At 38.3% G+C, this 18,885-nt stretch overlaps 1 protein-coding gene and 2 long non-coding RNA genes across 4 annotated transcripts in view; 2 read left to right on the forward strand and 1 right to left on the reverse strand.

The window, feature by feature from the left end:
* Positions 1–4,681: 4,681 nt before the first annotated feature.
* On the reverse strand, positions 4,682–6,719 carry LOC116621131. The gene is made up of 2 exons (XR_007308008.1): positions 6,414–6,719; positions 4,682–5,260 (listed from the first exon to the last, which is right to left on the reverse strand). It is a non-coding gene; the product is annotated as an uncharacterized LOC116621131 (long non-coding RNA).
* On the forward strand, positions 5,334–5,986 carry LOC125562632. Its single transcript, XR_007308007.1, has 2 exons — positions 5,334–5,514; positions 5,759–5,986. It is a non-coding gene; the product is annotated as an uncharacterized LOC125562632 (long non-coding RNA).
* An 8,283-nt stretch (positions 6,720–15,002) lies between the features above and the next one.
* Positions 15,003–18,885, forward strand: part of LOC5504942 (rapamycin-insensitive companion of mTOR) — a 37,625-nt gene continuing 33,742 nt past the window's right edge. For both annotated transcript variants that reach the window (XM_032373310.2, XM_048727254.1), the window contains exons 1-3: positions 15,003–15,158; positions 15,226–15,276; positions 16,296–16,393. In XM_032373310.2, coding sequence (XP_032229201.2) covers positions 15,134–15,158; positions 15,226–15,276; positions 16,296–16,393 — 174 coding nt within the window. In that variant the 5' untranslated portion in view covers positions 15,003–15,133. The remainder of the gene's footprint in view (positions 15,159–15,225; positions 15,277–16,295; positions 16,394–18,885) is intronic.

Below are 18,885 nucleotides of genomic sequence, written 5' to 3' on the forward strand. Positions count from 1 at the left end.
CGATTCTAGAACTTCCAATTAATAAAAAATGAACAAAGGATTAACATAAAACATCTCCGCCTTTTTGTATACGATAACCAGTTCCCTGGTTCCGTATCACTTCATATTTAAATTGCTCTATCATTTTTGCGGAGGGCCAAATGCTCATGATTTTTTTTCTAAGACGACAACAAATTTACTTTCAATTTTTTTTTTCATTTATATGGTATTTTCTGTTTGCACATAGTGGGAGTAGTTCCTAGCGGGAATAGTTCCGTATCACACACAAATTCTGTCGTCTGGTACGAGCTTTTTCTAATTTGAGAATTAATACAAATATATTTAACATATCACATTCCTTCCTTTTGCTCTTAATTAATGTATAAAAATGATTTTAACTTCGCAATGCAGCAGGTTAACAAACCAAAAATAGTCAATGGGCTTTCGCTCGCATTTCGGTAACAAATTTATATTGCAAAAACGGTCTGATATAATTCTTCTAAATAAATGTCACAGCCCACACAAATACTAAAATGGCAAAAGAAAACTGTAGACGATAATAGGATAAGGTGAGACCTAGAATTTGGTGATTTATTTTGTTAATTTTCGTGCACGAGAGCTCAACAAAATGCCGTTATGTGAATGCTACGGACGCCAATGCGTTGTTGTCGTTTCTGTAATAACTAGCCTTCTGCGCAGGCATCGCAAAGACCAGAAAAAGGAAAAAAAAGGATTGGGTTTCCTGTGGCAAAAAAACGGAAGTGACAAACCGGAAGCGCTGCTCCCTCTCTACTTTAGTCTCCCTCCTCCGCAATTTCGCCACAGGTAACCCATTCTTTCCGTCCTTTTCATTAGGAGTTGCCGGCGTAGGAGGCTATTTTAAAGCCGCATTGTCACCCGTTTACTTCCGGAGGAACGACGGAAACCTCAACCGTTAAAAGACAAAAGAATCTATTAAAATCCGAGATATTAAACAGGCCATCCGCTGTAAATTATCAATCACATCCTCAAAGAAACTTCCAATAAACACTTTTCAATATTTTGAAATATTTTTCGCGTTTTCCGTTAAAAATCATCGGAGATTGTTACGTAATCGACCGGAAGTTAACTGGTGACAATTTGGCTTTAAGTTAGCCAGCTAATGATTTTAAAAACTATGGTTGATCTTAGCCGTTTTATTTAATCATCCTAGGATATTGATATATCAATCATAGTTTCAGTAATTATTTTAATCTAGAATAATATTTTATCGAGCGCTAAAAATATCAAGGAGGTTGTTTTTAAAATGAGTTCTTTATTCAGCCGAATGACTGAAATAAAAGGCCCACATAATAAAAATTAAACGTTTTAAATTAACATTACTAGGAATAAAATGATTGAGAACGGTATAATTAAATCAATCCTTTTTGCGGCTTTATACCTGCAGTCAAACCAAAAACACACTTTGGGCGCAGGGTGATACAGAACTATACCCACGACCTCCGGGAAGCACGAAAAACTAAAAGCAATATGTAAATCGAAAAAATCGCATCAAGCCAGAAAAAAAAAACCCATACACATTAACAGATATTCTTTCTAATAAGCATTCGTATAAAAATTAGGACATTTTTGTTAAAGGAGGTATAGTTTCATCTGACTTTCGTGACGCGGGTCAGTTCATTGTGGAGTAAACGCCGGTCATTTTAGCAACAATTATTAAAATCGCTTCGAAACAACAATACTTTCTGAACAAACCATTTGATGAAATAAGCTGGATTTATATCTTAGGAAAGGTGAATAGTTTTGTATCATTTAGGTAGTTTTGGATTGTTTCAATCTACAATATTCAAGGCAAATAGATAAAAAAAAATGCTGAGTGATATGGAACTAGGACTGCTGCGGAACTGGAGTGTTACACGGTCCGAAAAGGCTATATTTTGAGAATCGGAGAAAATAAGACAATAAACAAAAACAGAAAACACCCGCCTGCATTGTCCCGAAGAAGAAAAGGCGACCAGGATTGAAATATCTTCTTTCATTTGGCCTAATTACTATAGCAGAGTAATGCTATCCTCTAAAAGAAAAATATTTTTAAATTTCAAAATTCATTGTCATCATGTTAGAAGTTCCTTTTATTTTTTATTCTATTTTGGGAGCAGTATTCCATTTATAGTTTTAGTGTATATTCATTATTGAATTTTATTAAAGCGGTTAATCCTAGCGAGTATTTCTTTGTAACCTGTAACAGGATTCCGTTAAGTGAATGATTTTCGCACGGCTGGACAGAACATGCCTGTCCCGGGGTGGGTGGGGACAGGGGAGACTTCGATATTAAACGTATATAGGCGTTATATAAACGTATATAATAGCACCCTTAAGATACCACCGAGGTAGAAAAAATCTGGGAATTTTCATTTTCACCCCTAAAAGACACCCAAGGCTCCAAATTTACACCCTAAAAGATACGACGATGATCCCCGTCCGATGGATATAGGGAGTACCCCCCCCCCCCCCCCCGGGATATATTGCCGCTCCCCTCGGCTAATCACCCCCGTTGGAAATGAGTGTTGTCATGGATTTTACCACTAAAATGCAAAGAAAATGAAGAGCGTAATTTTGTTGTAAAACTAGTCTTGTAGATTCTTTGTGTCGGTCACGCACGCACGGCTGCGCGGGAGACTAGATTCCTTACGATTTCCAGGCGTCTCTCAGCCAGTCGGGATTTCCGACGACGTGTCAACGATCGGTTCCGAACGGGTGAGTACTTCATGTAACCATATTAAAGTGTATCATTTTCGTGTATCCATATTATCAGATTATAGTGTTATATTGTATTGTAAAGTTCAAAACCCTGAAACTCATTTTTAGAATTGTTTACATCATCATTCTCGTCAGGATTAACACCAAAAATCGCTCTAAATTCGCTCGCATCGATCGCTAAAGATTCCGCCATGTTTGCAGTACAGGGGTGACTGATAAGTTTTTGGTCGGCGCTCACGCACTTCATACAATGATAAATTATGCGCAGTTGGTGGGATTTGATTGGCTAATGTCGTAAGAACAATAGTCCACGTGTTTCCTGCAGCATGAATTCCCTAGGGAGGAGAGGAACGATTGTTTTGAGTTGTATGCAAATTGGCCGCTTTTGGCCGCTCCAGGAAAAACGTCACACTTCCGTTTGGCCGCTTTTGGCCGTTTTGATAGTGAAAGGGTTTATCAAATCTCTAATTTCTTGTCATAAGGAACAGTCAATTATATAATATCACTTGTTTTTCCGCCTGGCTTACAATTATAAAATACTGTTTTTCTCTCATTCTTGTGGTTTCCTTTCAAAAACAAATACAAAGCAAATACAAAATGAGGAGAAAAGTTGCAGGAATTTTAAAACTAATTTAGAGATTCTTACAAATGTTATAATAATATGACCATGCCATGCACTTTTCTTAATTTTGTATCACACTCGCACTGCCCGTAGTGGCCTTTGGCAGTGCCTGCAAAGTATGCTGGATTCTCAAGCATGTCGCACTGCATGCTTGTTGATAAATACAGGTATATATGCAGACAAAATTGTGCTCCCTCTCTAATATTTTATACATGCGTTTATTAATTATTTCCCTCTTGCTTGTAGATGACCAAGGCCCTATTTGAGAAGCCATACACCACACATAGCATTAGAAGGTCAGCAGCACGCTGGGCAGCCAGATGTGGTGCTGATGATAGCACAATCAAAAGGGCTGGTCGCTGGTAAGAACACTTGCCAAAAGCAGAATGACATTAATTTTGTGATGTGATATGAACTTTTGTATGAATATAATAATCAAAGAATGTTATTACTGGTGTTGGTTCATTGAAATATACCTTACAGCAGTAACAAAAAACATTAAAATCACTTGATGTCTTTCCAATTGTCCTTCCTGCTCTTCTGCCCTTGTATTGATATTTTCAGTTTCTACTGGTTGTTAGGCATCTTCTCTTTATAGTCATGAAAGGTCACTTTTGTTGTTGTTCTTGTTGTTTTGGCTTTTGCTTGCAAATTTTGCCTCTGGGGTAGTAGAATTCACTTTCACTTTCTTTGTTGGTATTCATCGCTTCTTTACCAAAAATCAAAAAGCTTTTGTCTTCAGTTTTTTTGGGTTATGCTTGCCCTGGTAAAAAAATGCAAGCATGCAAGCTGTCATTGCCATATTATCATATTATTAGTTAGTGAGTGATGTGTTCTTAATTGCTAGTCTCAGGACTTTTGCACACCCCAGAATGTTTTGCTTATCATGATTTCCTGACGAATTCTAAGTCGTCATACATAACATGTAAATTTTCATCTTTTCTTTTAGGAAGTCGAGCAGCTTTGAACTTTACACCCAAGACGCAAGAGCAGAAATGATTACTGAACTTCATGACGACAATCCAAGCCAGGACCATCTGCTGTGGATGTTCAAGCCCCTCAGATGAAGCACCTCCCACTACATGCCATCCAGACAATTATTTCTGCCCTTGCACCTTGGCAGCCTACTGTCAAATCATAGCCATCATCAAATGCTATCCTACATGGAAGGACAACCATTCAAACCATGGAAGGAAAACCATACAAACCACCCTCCATCAAAGTCATGATCAATGGGACCATGCATGGAAGGAAAACCATTCAAACCAATGGAGGACAACCATTCAAACCATGGAAGGAAAACCATACAAACCACCATAACATGTAAATTTTCATCTTTTCTTTTAGGAAGTCGAGCAGCTTTGAACTTTACACCCAAGACGCAAGAGCAGAAATGGTCATGGTCAATGGGACCATGCATGGAAGGAAAACCATGTAAACCCCTGAGGGGCAGTGGCTACACATCCATGGGGTGTAGAATGGAGATGTCAGGCGTTTCCTCCCTCCACTACCCTAGGTGTTCACCTTGGGCAAGTGATATCCCACCTCTAGCCTCCCATTGCCCTAGGTTACAAGATAGCGTCAGATAAAAACTTGGCGACAATGAGCCCTTGGCAAGGGTGATACCCCGATCTAGTGATCGTTAATACCGCATTGAATTATGCGGGGGGACCAAGAAGCCCTTATCTATACAAGAGCAAGTAAAAAAATAAAAGAACAATACTTTCATTTGAACATATCTATATTGATTAGGTATTCCAACCTCCATCATCTCACATACCCTTATCGACTTAACCTGCCTTTCACCACTTTACCTGCCTCCAACTGGCTAGCCTGTACTTCAGTGACTTACCCATTCCTCGTTAATTTACACTCATCAGCTTCCATTCTGTAACAGTCTTAACTTCCCTAACTGGCTACCTTCAAGAATGGAAGGAAAACCTTACAAACCATCCTTAATCAAAAAAATGGACAACAACACCATGCATGGAAGTAAAACCATGGAATTGAAACCATTCAAACAAAAAGACAGTCATTCAAACCATCAAAGGAAAACCATTGCAGTGTTTGCCTTGGACAAGTGATAAGACACCACTAGCCTCCCTTTTCTCTTTTCTAAGAACAAAAACCCTTACTGCCAATACCACCCTCGGCATTTCTGGGTTGCCCCACAGGTAAATAGAGGTACTTTAATGTTGTTGCCTCATTCTTATCTGACTCCAAAGTCAGGGCCATTTCTCATGCCTATAGCCTAAGAACTGAAATTGATATGTATTTTGCATTTTGAATATTCCTTGTTTGGTTATCTTTTCTAGGTTTCTTACCAATTTCACACAACTCGTTCTATTTGCACCATTACCAAAAACCCCATGATTATTCTTTTCATTGAATCCAATTAATTCTTTTCATTCTTTTCAGTGAATCCAAAGTAAAGGTGAACAATACTGATGGGAAAATGCACCTGGAGATTGTTTAAATTTTTCACTGCATTTTATGCAGGTGCTTGCACATCCTTTTCCAATGCTTTATGCTTGTGGCAGTTGGTTGTCAAATATGGAGTGGAATATTGGACATCCCTTTACAGATATATTTTCTTATTCTGCTGTGCTGTCTTGTTGAAATAAATTTGATCCAGGATCTTTTTAATTTGTGTCTGAGAATTGAGCTATTTTTAGCATATCTCCACCACTCCTCCGGCACCAGGGAGGAGTCGTGAAGATGTGCGAGGGGGACTCCGATAACAAATTGGGTGTGGTTCAAGGAAATTTTAAAGGCCAAAACACCCCCTTCGAATAGCAATTGGTCGAATTTTATTCCCTAAGAGATAACAGAATTTAAAAAAAAAAAAGGTTAATTACTCCCTTAGGAATAGCAGTTGGTCGAATTTTACACCCTAAGAGATATCGGCTCCTGAACTCTTCCAAACCAAATTTACCCAGTTTTCCTAAAGCTAATAAGGCGCGCAAAGAACATTTTATGTTTTTTCTATAGGCTGAAATAGGTACATAACTTCTCACTCTCCAAGGAAACCTTTAAAGTAAGATTTGGACATGCATTATAACAATACACATACCTGCAATTTTGACAAACTCCTTCTTCTGAACCTCATCCCTTTGAACAGCTGCCGTAAGTGTAAGCTTACTCCGTTTTCTCTTTCTAGTCTGTAGTCACCATTAACATTGTTTCCAAGTATTAAACCTCTTAACAAGATTTCCTTGTGTTCCTTAGCTGTTTAGTAGTTTTCACTAGTTGTTTTCACGGTCATCAAGGTCTGAATACTTGTCATGTTTTCCCCGCCAATTTTACTGTCGTTCACCACGCGACACTGCAACTCAAAACTCGAAAATGTGACAGGAGAGCAACATCAAACCCGCGGTTTTGATTGATTTCTTTGGGATTTGACATGATGTGACCAATGACGGTGACGGGTGACGGTTTGTTATTGGCTCGTTTTCAGACAGTGTATCCAGATTATATTGCAACTGTAGTAGAATGTCTCAGTTCTACTAACAGCGATTCTCAGTGTAACGCGATGTGCAGGCGATGGCAAAGTAGCCAAGCGTCATTTTGCAGTCGTCAGATCTATGACAGTAAATGCTCGCTTTCTCAAATTCATCCCGAGTTTAACTCGAGGCTGGAAATGTTCCATGTTGAATGAAAAATGTAAAGGATTTTTTTTTGCATCGAGCTCGCACTGTTCGTACCGTTACTGGGTTTTTGTTTTGTATACCTTTACAGAAACTCTGCAAACATCAGATGCATAGTTGAGTTTTGAAGCGGACTTACTTTCTCACCATTGACCAGAATCATGATAAACAACAATGTTTATTTAACGAATGAAATTGTTCTTTGATATTCTGGTTAACGGTGGGTGAACAGGGCAGCGACAGGGGTTAGGGTGGTAGGGGTGGGACACCTCTAAAAAAACATATGCTCCTCGAGAAAATGAGTTTCAAATTCTAAGGGATAGCAAAATAAAATGAGTTTTGACCTTAGGGGACAGGAAAAGGTCTCCGTTTTAGATGATTTATCCTTAAGGGATAGCAGTTAAAATTATCGCCTCTGTCGTGTGGGGAAACAGGGAAGCTGTTCATTCCTTCTCGACTTCCTCTTGTTATTGTAACCCTCCAAGGAATCCAGTTCTCAGCAGTGGGCGGATATGCAACTACGCTGTAAATCTTTCGATTTACTCTCGCACTTCATCAATCCTAGACTACTTGTTGTTAAAACAAAAGGTACAATGGTCAAAAAGAAGTCCTCCTACTTGTTGCTTGTTGCTAATTCTGCAATCACAACCCTCATAACAATCTAGATCTGACATTTTTCATTAGCTGAATTTATGGAGCCCTGTCCAGGAAAGAGAAGCGGTGGGAACTTTATAAAGAAGTGTAGGAAAGAGAAAAGGAAAAACTATACCCTACTTTATCCACGTCCCCGTATAGTCAATATAGGGATACCCGTGTTAAAGTGGTTTCACTTAATGATAAGTCAAATACTTCATAAAAGACGACACTATATCATTTATTTTCAATGTTTGTTTTATCTTTAGGATTTACTCTAATTCAAACTCATCTCACCCCCACCCCACCCCTTCACTACCCCCTGAAACCAACAACCCGCCCCTTAGTTTTGGAACAACTCTGTTCTCGTAGTTTACTAAGGCCGTTGGGGGACCTAAATAAGCCGCTGTGCTCGTTCAGAGAGAAGAAAAATAGGTGAGACCAACATAAGTTTTGACCCCTAAGTTATAGAAAAAGTGCGTAGTCTCTAGATCCTTTTCCCCAAAGAATAGCATCATCCACTATAAGCGCGTAAAGGCTTTTGGCAGCGCAACATGATAAGTTGCCAGGAAAGACGAACTCGTTCCAAAATGACAAAGAAGTAGGCATTAAGAATAAGTAATTAGGTACAGAGTTCCAAAATGACAAAGAAATAGACACTAAGAAGAAGTAATTAGGTAGAGTTTCATTCTCTTTGCCGAGGTTATGATCAGGTAGCGAATGTCAGCATATGTAACAAATGTCAGCGTACGTAGCAAATGTCAGCAAATGTAACAAATGTCAGCAACTTTTGAGGTCTACCTAGTGCGATCTTTCTCAGAAAAATACCTGTTCAAGCGGAGCACAAGACTTGGAAATCATTAAAAGGTAATATATTGTTATAAATTAGACGAAGGAAGACACAAAAGTAATAAAAAAACATCTTCCGCGTATCATCTTTAATGGCCATGTTCATTTTCGGCTTCATTGTACATGCCTAAACATCGAGCTCACATTTTGAAAAAGCAACAAAATAGTCAACAATAAAATGAAGTTAGAGTTGTTATTAGGATATAATGACCCACCAGCGTGAGACTTCCTAATGGATAGCAGTTAGTATAATTTCATACATAAATGATAAGGCGATCACTTTAGACAGACAGACAGACAGACAGACAGACAGACAGACAGACAGACAGACAGACAGACAGACAGACAGACAGACAGACAGACAGACAGACAGACAGACAGACAGACAGACAGACAGACAGACAGACAGACAGACAGACAGACAGACAGACACAGACTAGTTTTGTTATAGATACAGCCTATTTTTGTCATATTTGCGACATTTGAAACAGTCGTATGTCAGTTTTGCATTTATCCCCTCTATATTAGCTGTAGGATTTATGATCACAGTTTTACTATATTAAGTGGAAATTAAAAAATAAAAAGTAAAAGACCCCTCTTATATAAAAATTTAAAACAAAATTTAAAAATATTATACATTTTGCCAGGTGAGGTGGGTATTTGGCCCAAAAGAGGTGCCGCTAAAGGTCTGTAATTCTTTGAGATTAATGTGAAAGCAAACTGATATAATCGGAGCCCTGTCCATGACAGAAAAGCGGTGGGAACTGTATACACAAATGTAGGAAAGAGAAAAGGAAAAACTTTACCCTACTTTATCCACTTCCCCGTATAGTCAATATAGGGATACCCGTGTTAAAGTGGTTTCACTTAATGATAAGTCAAATACTTCATAAAAGACGACACTATATCATTCATTTTCAATGTTTGTTTTATCTTTAGGATTTACTCTAATTCAAACTCATCTCACCCCCACCCCACCCCTTCACTACCCCCTGAAACCAACAACCCGCCCCTTAGTTTTGGAACAACTCTGTTCTCGTAGTTTACTAAGGCCGTTGGGGGACCTAAATAAGCCGCTGTGCTCGTTCAGAGAGAAGAAAAATAGGTGAGACCAACATAAGTTTTGACCCCTAAGTTATAGAAAAAGTGCGTAGTCTCTAGATCCTTTTCCCCAAAGAATAGCATCATCCACTATAAGCGCGTAAAGGCTTTTGGCAGCGCAACATGATAAGTTGCCAGGAAAGACGAACTCGTTCCAAAATGACAAAGAAGTAGGCATTAAGAATAAGTAATTAGGTACAGAGTTCCAAAATGACAAAGAAGTAGACACTAAGAAGAAGTAATTAGGTAGAGTTTCATTCTCTTTGCCGAGGTTATGATCAGGTAGCGAATGTCAGCATATGTAACAAATGTCAGCGTACGTAGCAAATGTCAGCAAATGTAACAAATGTCAGCAAGTTTTGAGGTCTACCTAGTGCGATCTTTCTCAGAAAAATACCTGTTCAAGCGGAGCACAAGACTTGGAAATCATTAAAAGGTAATATATTGTTATAGATTAGACGAGGGAAGACACAAAAGTAATAAAAAAACATCTTCCGCGTATCATCTTTAATGGCTATGTTCATTTTAGACTTCATTGTACATGTCTAAACATCGAGCTCACATTTTGAAAAAGCAACAAAATAGTCAACAATAAAATTAAGTTAGAGTTGTTATTAGGATATAATGATCCACCAGCCTGATAAGGCGATCACTTTAGACAGACAGACAGACGCAGACTAGTTTCGTTATAGAAACAGCCTATTTTTTTAAATATTTGCCATTAATAGGAAACAGTCGTATGTCAGTTTTGCATTTATCCCCTCTATATTAGCTGTAGGATTTATGATCACAGTTTTACCCTGTTAAATCCTTTGCATTTGACTACGAAATTTAATTAATTTAATTCTTTCTTCAGCCTTTGTATAATTATGTGGTTACTTATTGTTAGTAGAGTTAGAGCAATTCTTTGCTTTATAGCAGGGTTAGCTAACAGGTAGGCTAACTGATAGGCTTCTGCTTATTATTCTTAAACAATTTTCAGTTTATTGCGTTCGTTAGTATATTTCCTGTTGTCATAAGAGCCGAGTAAGCTGAGCTCAATTTTTAAATGTTTGTTATACTTCACACATTCCATAAAAAAATTACTGTTTTCAAAAGAGCCTGGTCATCCTTTGGCAATAAACGTGTCCAGTATTTTATGCTTCTGAACGATAAGTCAATTTGGATAAAAATTAATGGTTTTGCGCTGAAATCCCAAGTCCCCTTAACTCGGGGCAGATTCGTTGTGTAGCCATTTAGCTTGTTGAGTACGTGTGCACAGGGGGTTGAACTCAGCACACAGTGTAACCAAACTGGAGTTTCATACACCAGAGGGGTAAGCTTTGAAAGAGGCTAGATAGTATAGAGAACTTCTGTTCTCAACGAGTTACAGAATCCAAGTGATCCTTGCTAAGCGGTCACGTTATAATATGTGACCGAGCCTTGTAATTTGGTAGGAATATGACGTCGCTGCGGTAAGAATTGGTAGGATTCCTACTGCTCATATATGGGCACCGGAAGAGAAGAAATATTTTTATAGGTTGCTGGTGGGTACGCTAATAAAAATACAGGGGAATACAGGGAAATACAGGAGAATACAAGGAAATATAGGAGAATACAGGGGAATACAGGAGAATACAGGTAAATACAGGAAAATACAGGAGAATACAGGGAAATTACAAGAGAATACAGGGGAATACAGGGAAATACAGGAGAATACAGGAAAATACAGGGAAATACAAGAGAATACAGGAAAATACAGGAGAATACAGGAAAATACAGGAGAACACAGGGAAATACAGGAGAATACAGGGAAATACAGTAGAATACAGGAAAATACAGGAGAATACAGGGAAATACAGGGAAATAAAGGATAATACAGGAAAACACAGGAGAATACAGGGAAATACAGGAGAATACAGGGAAATACAAAAGAATACAGGAGAACACAGGAAAATACAGGAGAACACGGGGAAATACAGGAGAATACAGGGAAATACAGGAGAATACAGGGAAATACAGGGAAATACAAGAGAATACAGGGGAAATACAGGGGAATACAGGAGAATACAGGGAAATACAGGAAAATACATGGGAATACAGGGAAATACATGAGATTTACAGGGGAATACAGGGTACAGGGAGCAGGATAATACAGGGAAATATAGGAGAATACAGGGGAATACAGGAGAATACAGGAGAATACAGGGAAATACAGGGAAATACAAGAGAATACAGGGGAATACATGGAAATACAAGAGAATACAGGGAAATACAGGAGAATACAGGGAAATACAAGAGAATACAGGAAAATACAGGATAACACAGGAAAATACAGGAGAACACAGGGAAATTCAAGAGAATACAGGGGAATACAGGGAAATACAGGAGAATACATGAAAATACAGGAAATACAGGAGAATACAGGGAAATACAGGAGTAGAATCAAAAAGCCCAAACTGTCGCGATCTCGTACCAGAACAATGAATACAATTCTCCAAAAACTGGAAATCGACTCTGCCAAATTTTCGTCTTTAATAAGACTTCTTCAGGGCAGACTGAAGAAGGTGAATCGTTACAAGCTTATTTACATCAGAATAGTGGCGCGAGACGCAAAAACATTACAACTGACAAAAAACGCGCATTTTCTAGAATAGCGCGCGCTATGGATAAAAAGAATTTACACATCTCTACGTGGGTTCCTACTACAAAAAAAGTCATCACTATTAAGACCCCGCGGGTAGATAGACTTAAGCCGATAAGCCCACTGGCCTTCCCTTTCCCTAAGCTGAGCCTCAGAGTTACACTTATCTATAAGTTGTACCATAACATTATTAAGACCTAAATGATTGTCGCAATGAAAATGTTGATAGATAAGTTCATCCTCAACTTTTTCACTAACCGGTAAACTAGGGTGCTTATTTAACCTACTTTTATGATTATTAAAACGCTTCCTAAAACTATTGATAGTAGACCCTACGTATTGCTTGCTACACATAGAGCAATTAATTAGATAAACAACAAAATCTGAGTTACAGTCCAAGTCAAAATTAATGAGATATTTCTTATTAGTAACTGTACTGCGAAACTCCCGCCCTGTCTTAAGAAAGTTACACACCCTACACCTTTTACCGCCACACTTACCACAACCTCTAACCTGAGTACCATCCTCTTTAAGAGAGGAGTGCACCAACATATCCTTTAAACTCCTAGGTTTCCTATAAGCCACCATAGGTACCCTACCAATAGCACCCCTACATCTACTAGAAGATTCTAGAACTGGCTGTAAATTACGAAGAATACCAGGTAAATTAGGTAAAGCTGGATGAAAAGTGACTACAAAAGGTACACGATCATTCTTACCTTTACGCCTGTCTTTCAATGTGTCGTCCCTAGGAATACGTCTAACTCGGTCAACTTCCCTCCCCACAAACCTGCTGTCATAACCCCTATCAACTAAATAACCTTGTAACTCTAATACCCTCTTTTCGAAAGAAGAGTCTTCCGAACATATCCTACGGATACGTAGTGCCTGCCCAAAAGGAATGCCTTTCTTACAAGCAGAAGGATGACAGGACGTATGAAAAAGATATTGATGCTTATCAGTAGGCTTACTAAACAGATCTGTAGATATTAACCCATCCCTAAGAGTAAGTGAAACATCCAAAAAATTTACCTGACTAGTGGACCACTCAAACGTAAATTTTATAGTTCTATGTATAGAGTTCATGTGAGCCATAAACTCTCTCAGAGTGTCCTCACCTTCAGTCCAGATCATGAAAATGTCATCGATATACCTACGCCATAAATAAGGCTTAACTGGAGAAGAGTCTATGATTTCCTTTTCAACTTCAGCCATAAAAAGATTAGCATATGATGGTGCCATTCTAGTACCTATAGCCGTACCTAATACCTGTAAATAATGCTTCTTATTAAATACTAAGTTATTATTCTCCAGGACAATGCGAGCTAAGTCCACAAGGTCCTCAGTAGGAATATAATTACCTGTTAACTTACCACGTTTGTCCAAAGCGGCTTTAAGAGCCTCCAACCCCTCATCATGGGGTATGTGGGGGTAAAGCCCAACCACATCTGCTGTGACTAAGATAGCCCCCTGAGGTAAAGTTCCCATATCTCTCACTATATTAAGAAAATGTTTAGTATCCTTAATATGGGATGGTAAAGATGGCACCAAATCCTTAATATGATAATCTACAAACTCAGATATCTTTTCAGTGCAAGTATTACACCCCGATATGACTGGCCTACCTGGGTTACCCTTCTTATGTATTTTAGGAAGGAGATAAAATCGACCTGCCCTAGGCTTACCATTGATGATAAGATAATCTAGAGTCTTATCATCTATAAATCCATCAGCAGACAACTTACGTACCCTTCTATTTACAAGCTCCGTAATATACTGCGTGAGATCCTTGGTTTCCTTATATACTTCCTTGTCACTGAGCTGTCTTAGTGCCTCTTGAATATACTTATCCTTATCCATGACCACTACCCCAGACCCCTTATCCGCCTCTTTTATAACTATATCCTTAGCATACCTTAAATCCTTAAGAGCTCGGCGTTCATCCTGTGTCAAATTACTATAAATCTTACCTTGTTTGGTTGAAGATAAGATCTCTTCCTCCAAGGCTTTAGCGTACGCCTCTATAGCAATTTCGCGACCTTTTTCCGGACACCAAGATGATTTTTTTTTCTAAAAGCTGGGGTTTCCGAAAAATCTGCATCTACGGCATCCGGATCATAAAAAAATTCCCTTAACCTTATACGCCTAACGAAATCATTAATATCCTTACGTAAAGCAAAAACATCCAACTCATTAGGAGTAGGACAAAATTTAAGACCCTTAGAAAGAAGAGCAACCTCCCCACGGATAAGTTCCCGGCTAGATAAATTAACAACTACGTTAAGACCCATAAGAGACTCCCCCCACTGTACTAGTAACCGTATTAGTATTAATAGTTTCTGGAATAGACCCAGATAATGTTCAAATAATATTGTCCACACCGCGAGCCTCGTGTTCCGCTCCTCCATCAACCATGTAGTCCTGCTCCTCACCATCCATCGCAATCACCTCATGCGAAGCATCAAACGCGATATCTTTATGATCCACTGTCGTTCCCATAACATCTACTATCTCTCTTCTATAAAAACTTAGAAGCGCATCCAATTTCTGCTCATGTTTCTTGTTAAGGCCATCCTCAAAATTCGGAAATATGTCTAATAAATACAGGAGAATACAGGAGAATACAGGAAAACACAGGAGAATACAGGGAAATACAGGAGAATACAGGAGAATACAGGAAAATACAAGAAAACACAGTGTAAACCACGGAAATATAGGAAAATACAGGAAAATAAAGGAGAAGATATGAAAATTAATTATAATACAATATAATATACTATTATGATACACTTTAATATGGTTACATGAAGTAGTCACCTCCGAACGTATACATTAACCGCTGACATCCTGCAGATCACCGTTCCTCTACGCCGGTGGAAAATTGCTTCCCCTCCATAAATGTCATAATTCCTAATTCCTTCGTTTCCACGATACAGCACCATGAGAAGGCATTACACCTCGACAGGTCAGTAGTTCTTTTGATTCATCTGTTGATTGCTTGACTGTCGAGGTTAATTTTCCTTGTGTTTCAGGCTCGAGATATGATGCTTTCGAGGAACAAAGTCCTCTCGACCTCACTAGAGGTAAAGTTATAACACAACTTACATGTCTACTTTGACAACTTTAGTTGTGCTAGAAGGGTTCATTGTAGAATTTTCTGAATATTTCACACATTTGAATACGTTGACATTTTCATTATGAAGTTTATTTATTTACAGATGAGATCCCTTCACCATAGCGAACGTAATAGTGGACCATAAAGGAAAGGGGGGGGGGGGGGGTGGAAGATTCGATTTGTGCCGGAGTTTCTTGCCGAAGACAGTTTTTGGTGATATCTTTAAGGGGTTAAAGAGCAATGCATTATATTTCCAATTTTCATGATTTTTCCCTCTGTAATGTGCTACAGGAAATAAGCTTTTTTTAAATCTTTCACCTTTCCCGCCTCAAAAGTAATAGGCCTCCCCCTTATAACCCTTTCACCAGAGTTGTGTTATGATGTCATTATTGGGCTGTGTCTTTGTGTACTGTTTAATGTATGTATAACGTCTATAAGCCATTGCTTGACCATGATAAGCCATTGTTTGACCCATGACGTTTGCTTCGTTTAGCGGAACACAACGACACAACCCATTATTGAGGTCTAGTGTAGACACTGTGCTTTTCATGTGGTTCCAAATTCCCCTTTCCTATGGCACTAGAAAAGATCCCAACAGTAACTTACACGAATACATCAATCACAGACACAGGTTTAATTGGCCGAATAGAGATTTATTTTCAAGCCGAGAAAATTTAAAAAGAGATGATAGGAATTATAATATATAGAGTCCTTGGGTGTGAACATGAATCCCAATGATAGTGAAATATGATACCTATTCTCATATAACAATTAATACATCACTATTCTAACTTGTTAAAATGAATTATAAATGAGCCATAGGGGCAATTAGATATTTTTAGAAACCCAAAATACCCCAATGCAAATACATGCAATTAGAGATGAAACAACCAACTTCATTTATTTTCATACATTTGCATTTAGAACAGTACATGCAAGGAACAGCATCTAAACTTTGGCTGATTGCCCCATCTATTTCTTGTTCAGATCCTGCAGACAACATGCGGGAACTACTGCATAACATCACAAGCAAGAATGAAATGAGCACAACCAAACGAATGGGCTACATAAATAACTTTACCAAGGTACACAACCAAACGAATGGGCTACATAAATAACTTTACCAAGGTACACAACCAAACGAATGGGCTACATAAATAACTTTACCAAGGTACACAACCAAACGAATGGGCTACATAAATAACTTTACCAAGGTACACAACCAAACGAATGGGCTACATAAATAACTTTACCAAGGTACACAACCAAACGAATGGGCTACATAAATAACTTTACCAAGGTACACAACCAAACGAATGGGCTACATAAATAACTTTACCAAGGTACACAACCAAACGAATGGGCTACATAAATAACTTTACCAAGGTACACAACCAAACGAATGGGCTACATAAATAACTTTACCAAGGTACACAACCAAACGAATGGGCTACATAAATAACTTTACCAAGGTACACAACCAAACGAATGGGCTACATAAATAACTTTACCAAGGTACACAACCAAACGAATGGGCTACATAAATAACTTTACCAAGGTACACAACCAAACGAATGGGCTACATAAATAACTTTACCAAGGTACACAACCAAACAAATGGGCTACATAAATAACTTTACCAAGGTACACAACCAAACGAATGGGCTACATAAATAACTTTACCAAGGTACACAACCAAACGAATGGGCTACATAAATAACTTTACCAAGGTACACAACCAAACGAATGGGCTACATAAATAACTTTACCAAGGTACACAACCAAACAAATGGGCTACATAAATAACTTTACCAAGGTACACAACCAAACGAATGGGCTACATAAATAACTTTACCAAGGTACACAACCAAACGAATGGGCTACATAAATAACTTTACCAAGGTACACAACCAAACGAATGGGCTACATAAATAACTTTACCAAGGTACACAACCAAACGAATGGGCTACATAAATAACTTTACCAAGGTACACAACCAAACGAATGGGCTACATAAATAACTTTACCAAGGTACACAACCAAACGAATGGGCTACATAAATAACTTTACCAAGGTACACAACCAAACGAATGGGCTACATAAATAACTTTACCAAGGTACACAACCAAACGAATGGGCTACATAAATAACTTTACCAAGGTACACAACCAAACGAATGGGCTACATAAATAACTTTACCAAGGTACACAACCAAACGAATGGGCTACATAAATAACTTTACCAAGGTACACAACCAAACGAATGGGCTACATAAATAACTTTACCAAGGTACACAACCAAACGAATGGGCTACATAAATAACTTTACCAAGGTACACAACCAAACGAATGGGCTACATAAATAACTTTACCAAGGTACACAACCAAACGAATGGGCTACATAAATAACTTTACCAAGGTACACAACCAAACGAATGGGCTACATAAATAACTTTACCAAGGTACACAACCAAACGAATGGGCTACATAAATAACTTTACCAAGGTACACAACCAAACGAATGGGCTACATAAATAACTTTACCAAGGTACACAACCAAACGAATGGGCTACATAAATAACTTTACCAAGGTACACAACCAAACGAATGGGCTACATAAATAACTTTACCAAGGTACACAACCAAACGAATGGGCTACATAAATAACTTTACCAAGGTACACAACCAAACGAATGGGCTACATAAATAACTTTACCAAGGTACACAACCAAACGAATGGGCTACATAAATAACTTTACCAAGGTACACAACCAAACGAATGGGCTACATAAATAACTTTACCAAGGTACACAACCAAACGAATGGGCTACATAAATAACTTTACCAAGGTACACAACCAAACGAATGGGCTACATAAATAACTTTACCAAGGTACACAACCAAACGAATGGGCTACATAAATAACTTTACCAAGGTACACAACCAAACGAATGGGCTACATAAATAACTTTACCAAGGTACACAACCAAACGAATGGGCTACATAAATAACTTTACCAAGGTACACAACCAAACGAATGGGCTACATAAATAACTTTACCAAGGTACACAACCAAACGAATGGGCTACATAAATAACTTTACCAAGGTACACAACCAAACGAATGGGCTACATAAATAACTTTACCAAGGTACACAACCAAACGAATGGGCTACATAAATAACTTTACCAAGGTACACAACCAAACGAATGGGCTACATAAATAACTTTACCAAGGTACACAACCAAACGAATGGGCTACATAAATAACTTTACCAAGGTACACAACCAAACGAATGGGCTACATAAATAACTTTACCAAGTTACACAACCAAACGAATGGGCTACATAAATAACTTTACCAAGGTACACAACCAAACGAATGGGCTACATAAATAACTTTACCAAGGTACACAACCAAACGAATGGGCTACATAAATAACTTTACCAAGGTACACAACCAAACGAATGGGCTACATAAATAACTTTACCAAGGTACACAACCAAACGAATGGGCTACATTAATAACTTTACCAAGTTACACAACCAAACGAATGGGCTACATAAATAACTTTACCA

This window comes from Nematostella vectensis, chromosome 1, assembly GCF_932526225.1.
Source record: "Nematostella vectensis chromosome 1, jaNemVect1.1, whole genome shotgun sequence".
Lineage (NCBI taxonomy): Eukaryota > Metazoa > Cnidaria > Anthozoa > Actiniaria > Edwardsiidae > Nematostella > Nematostella vectensis.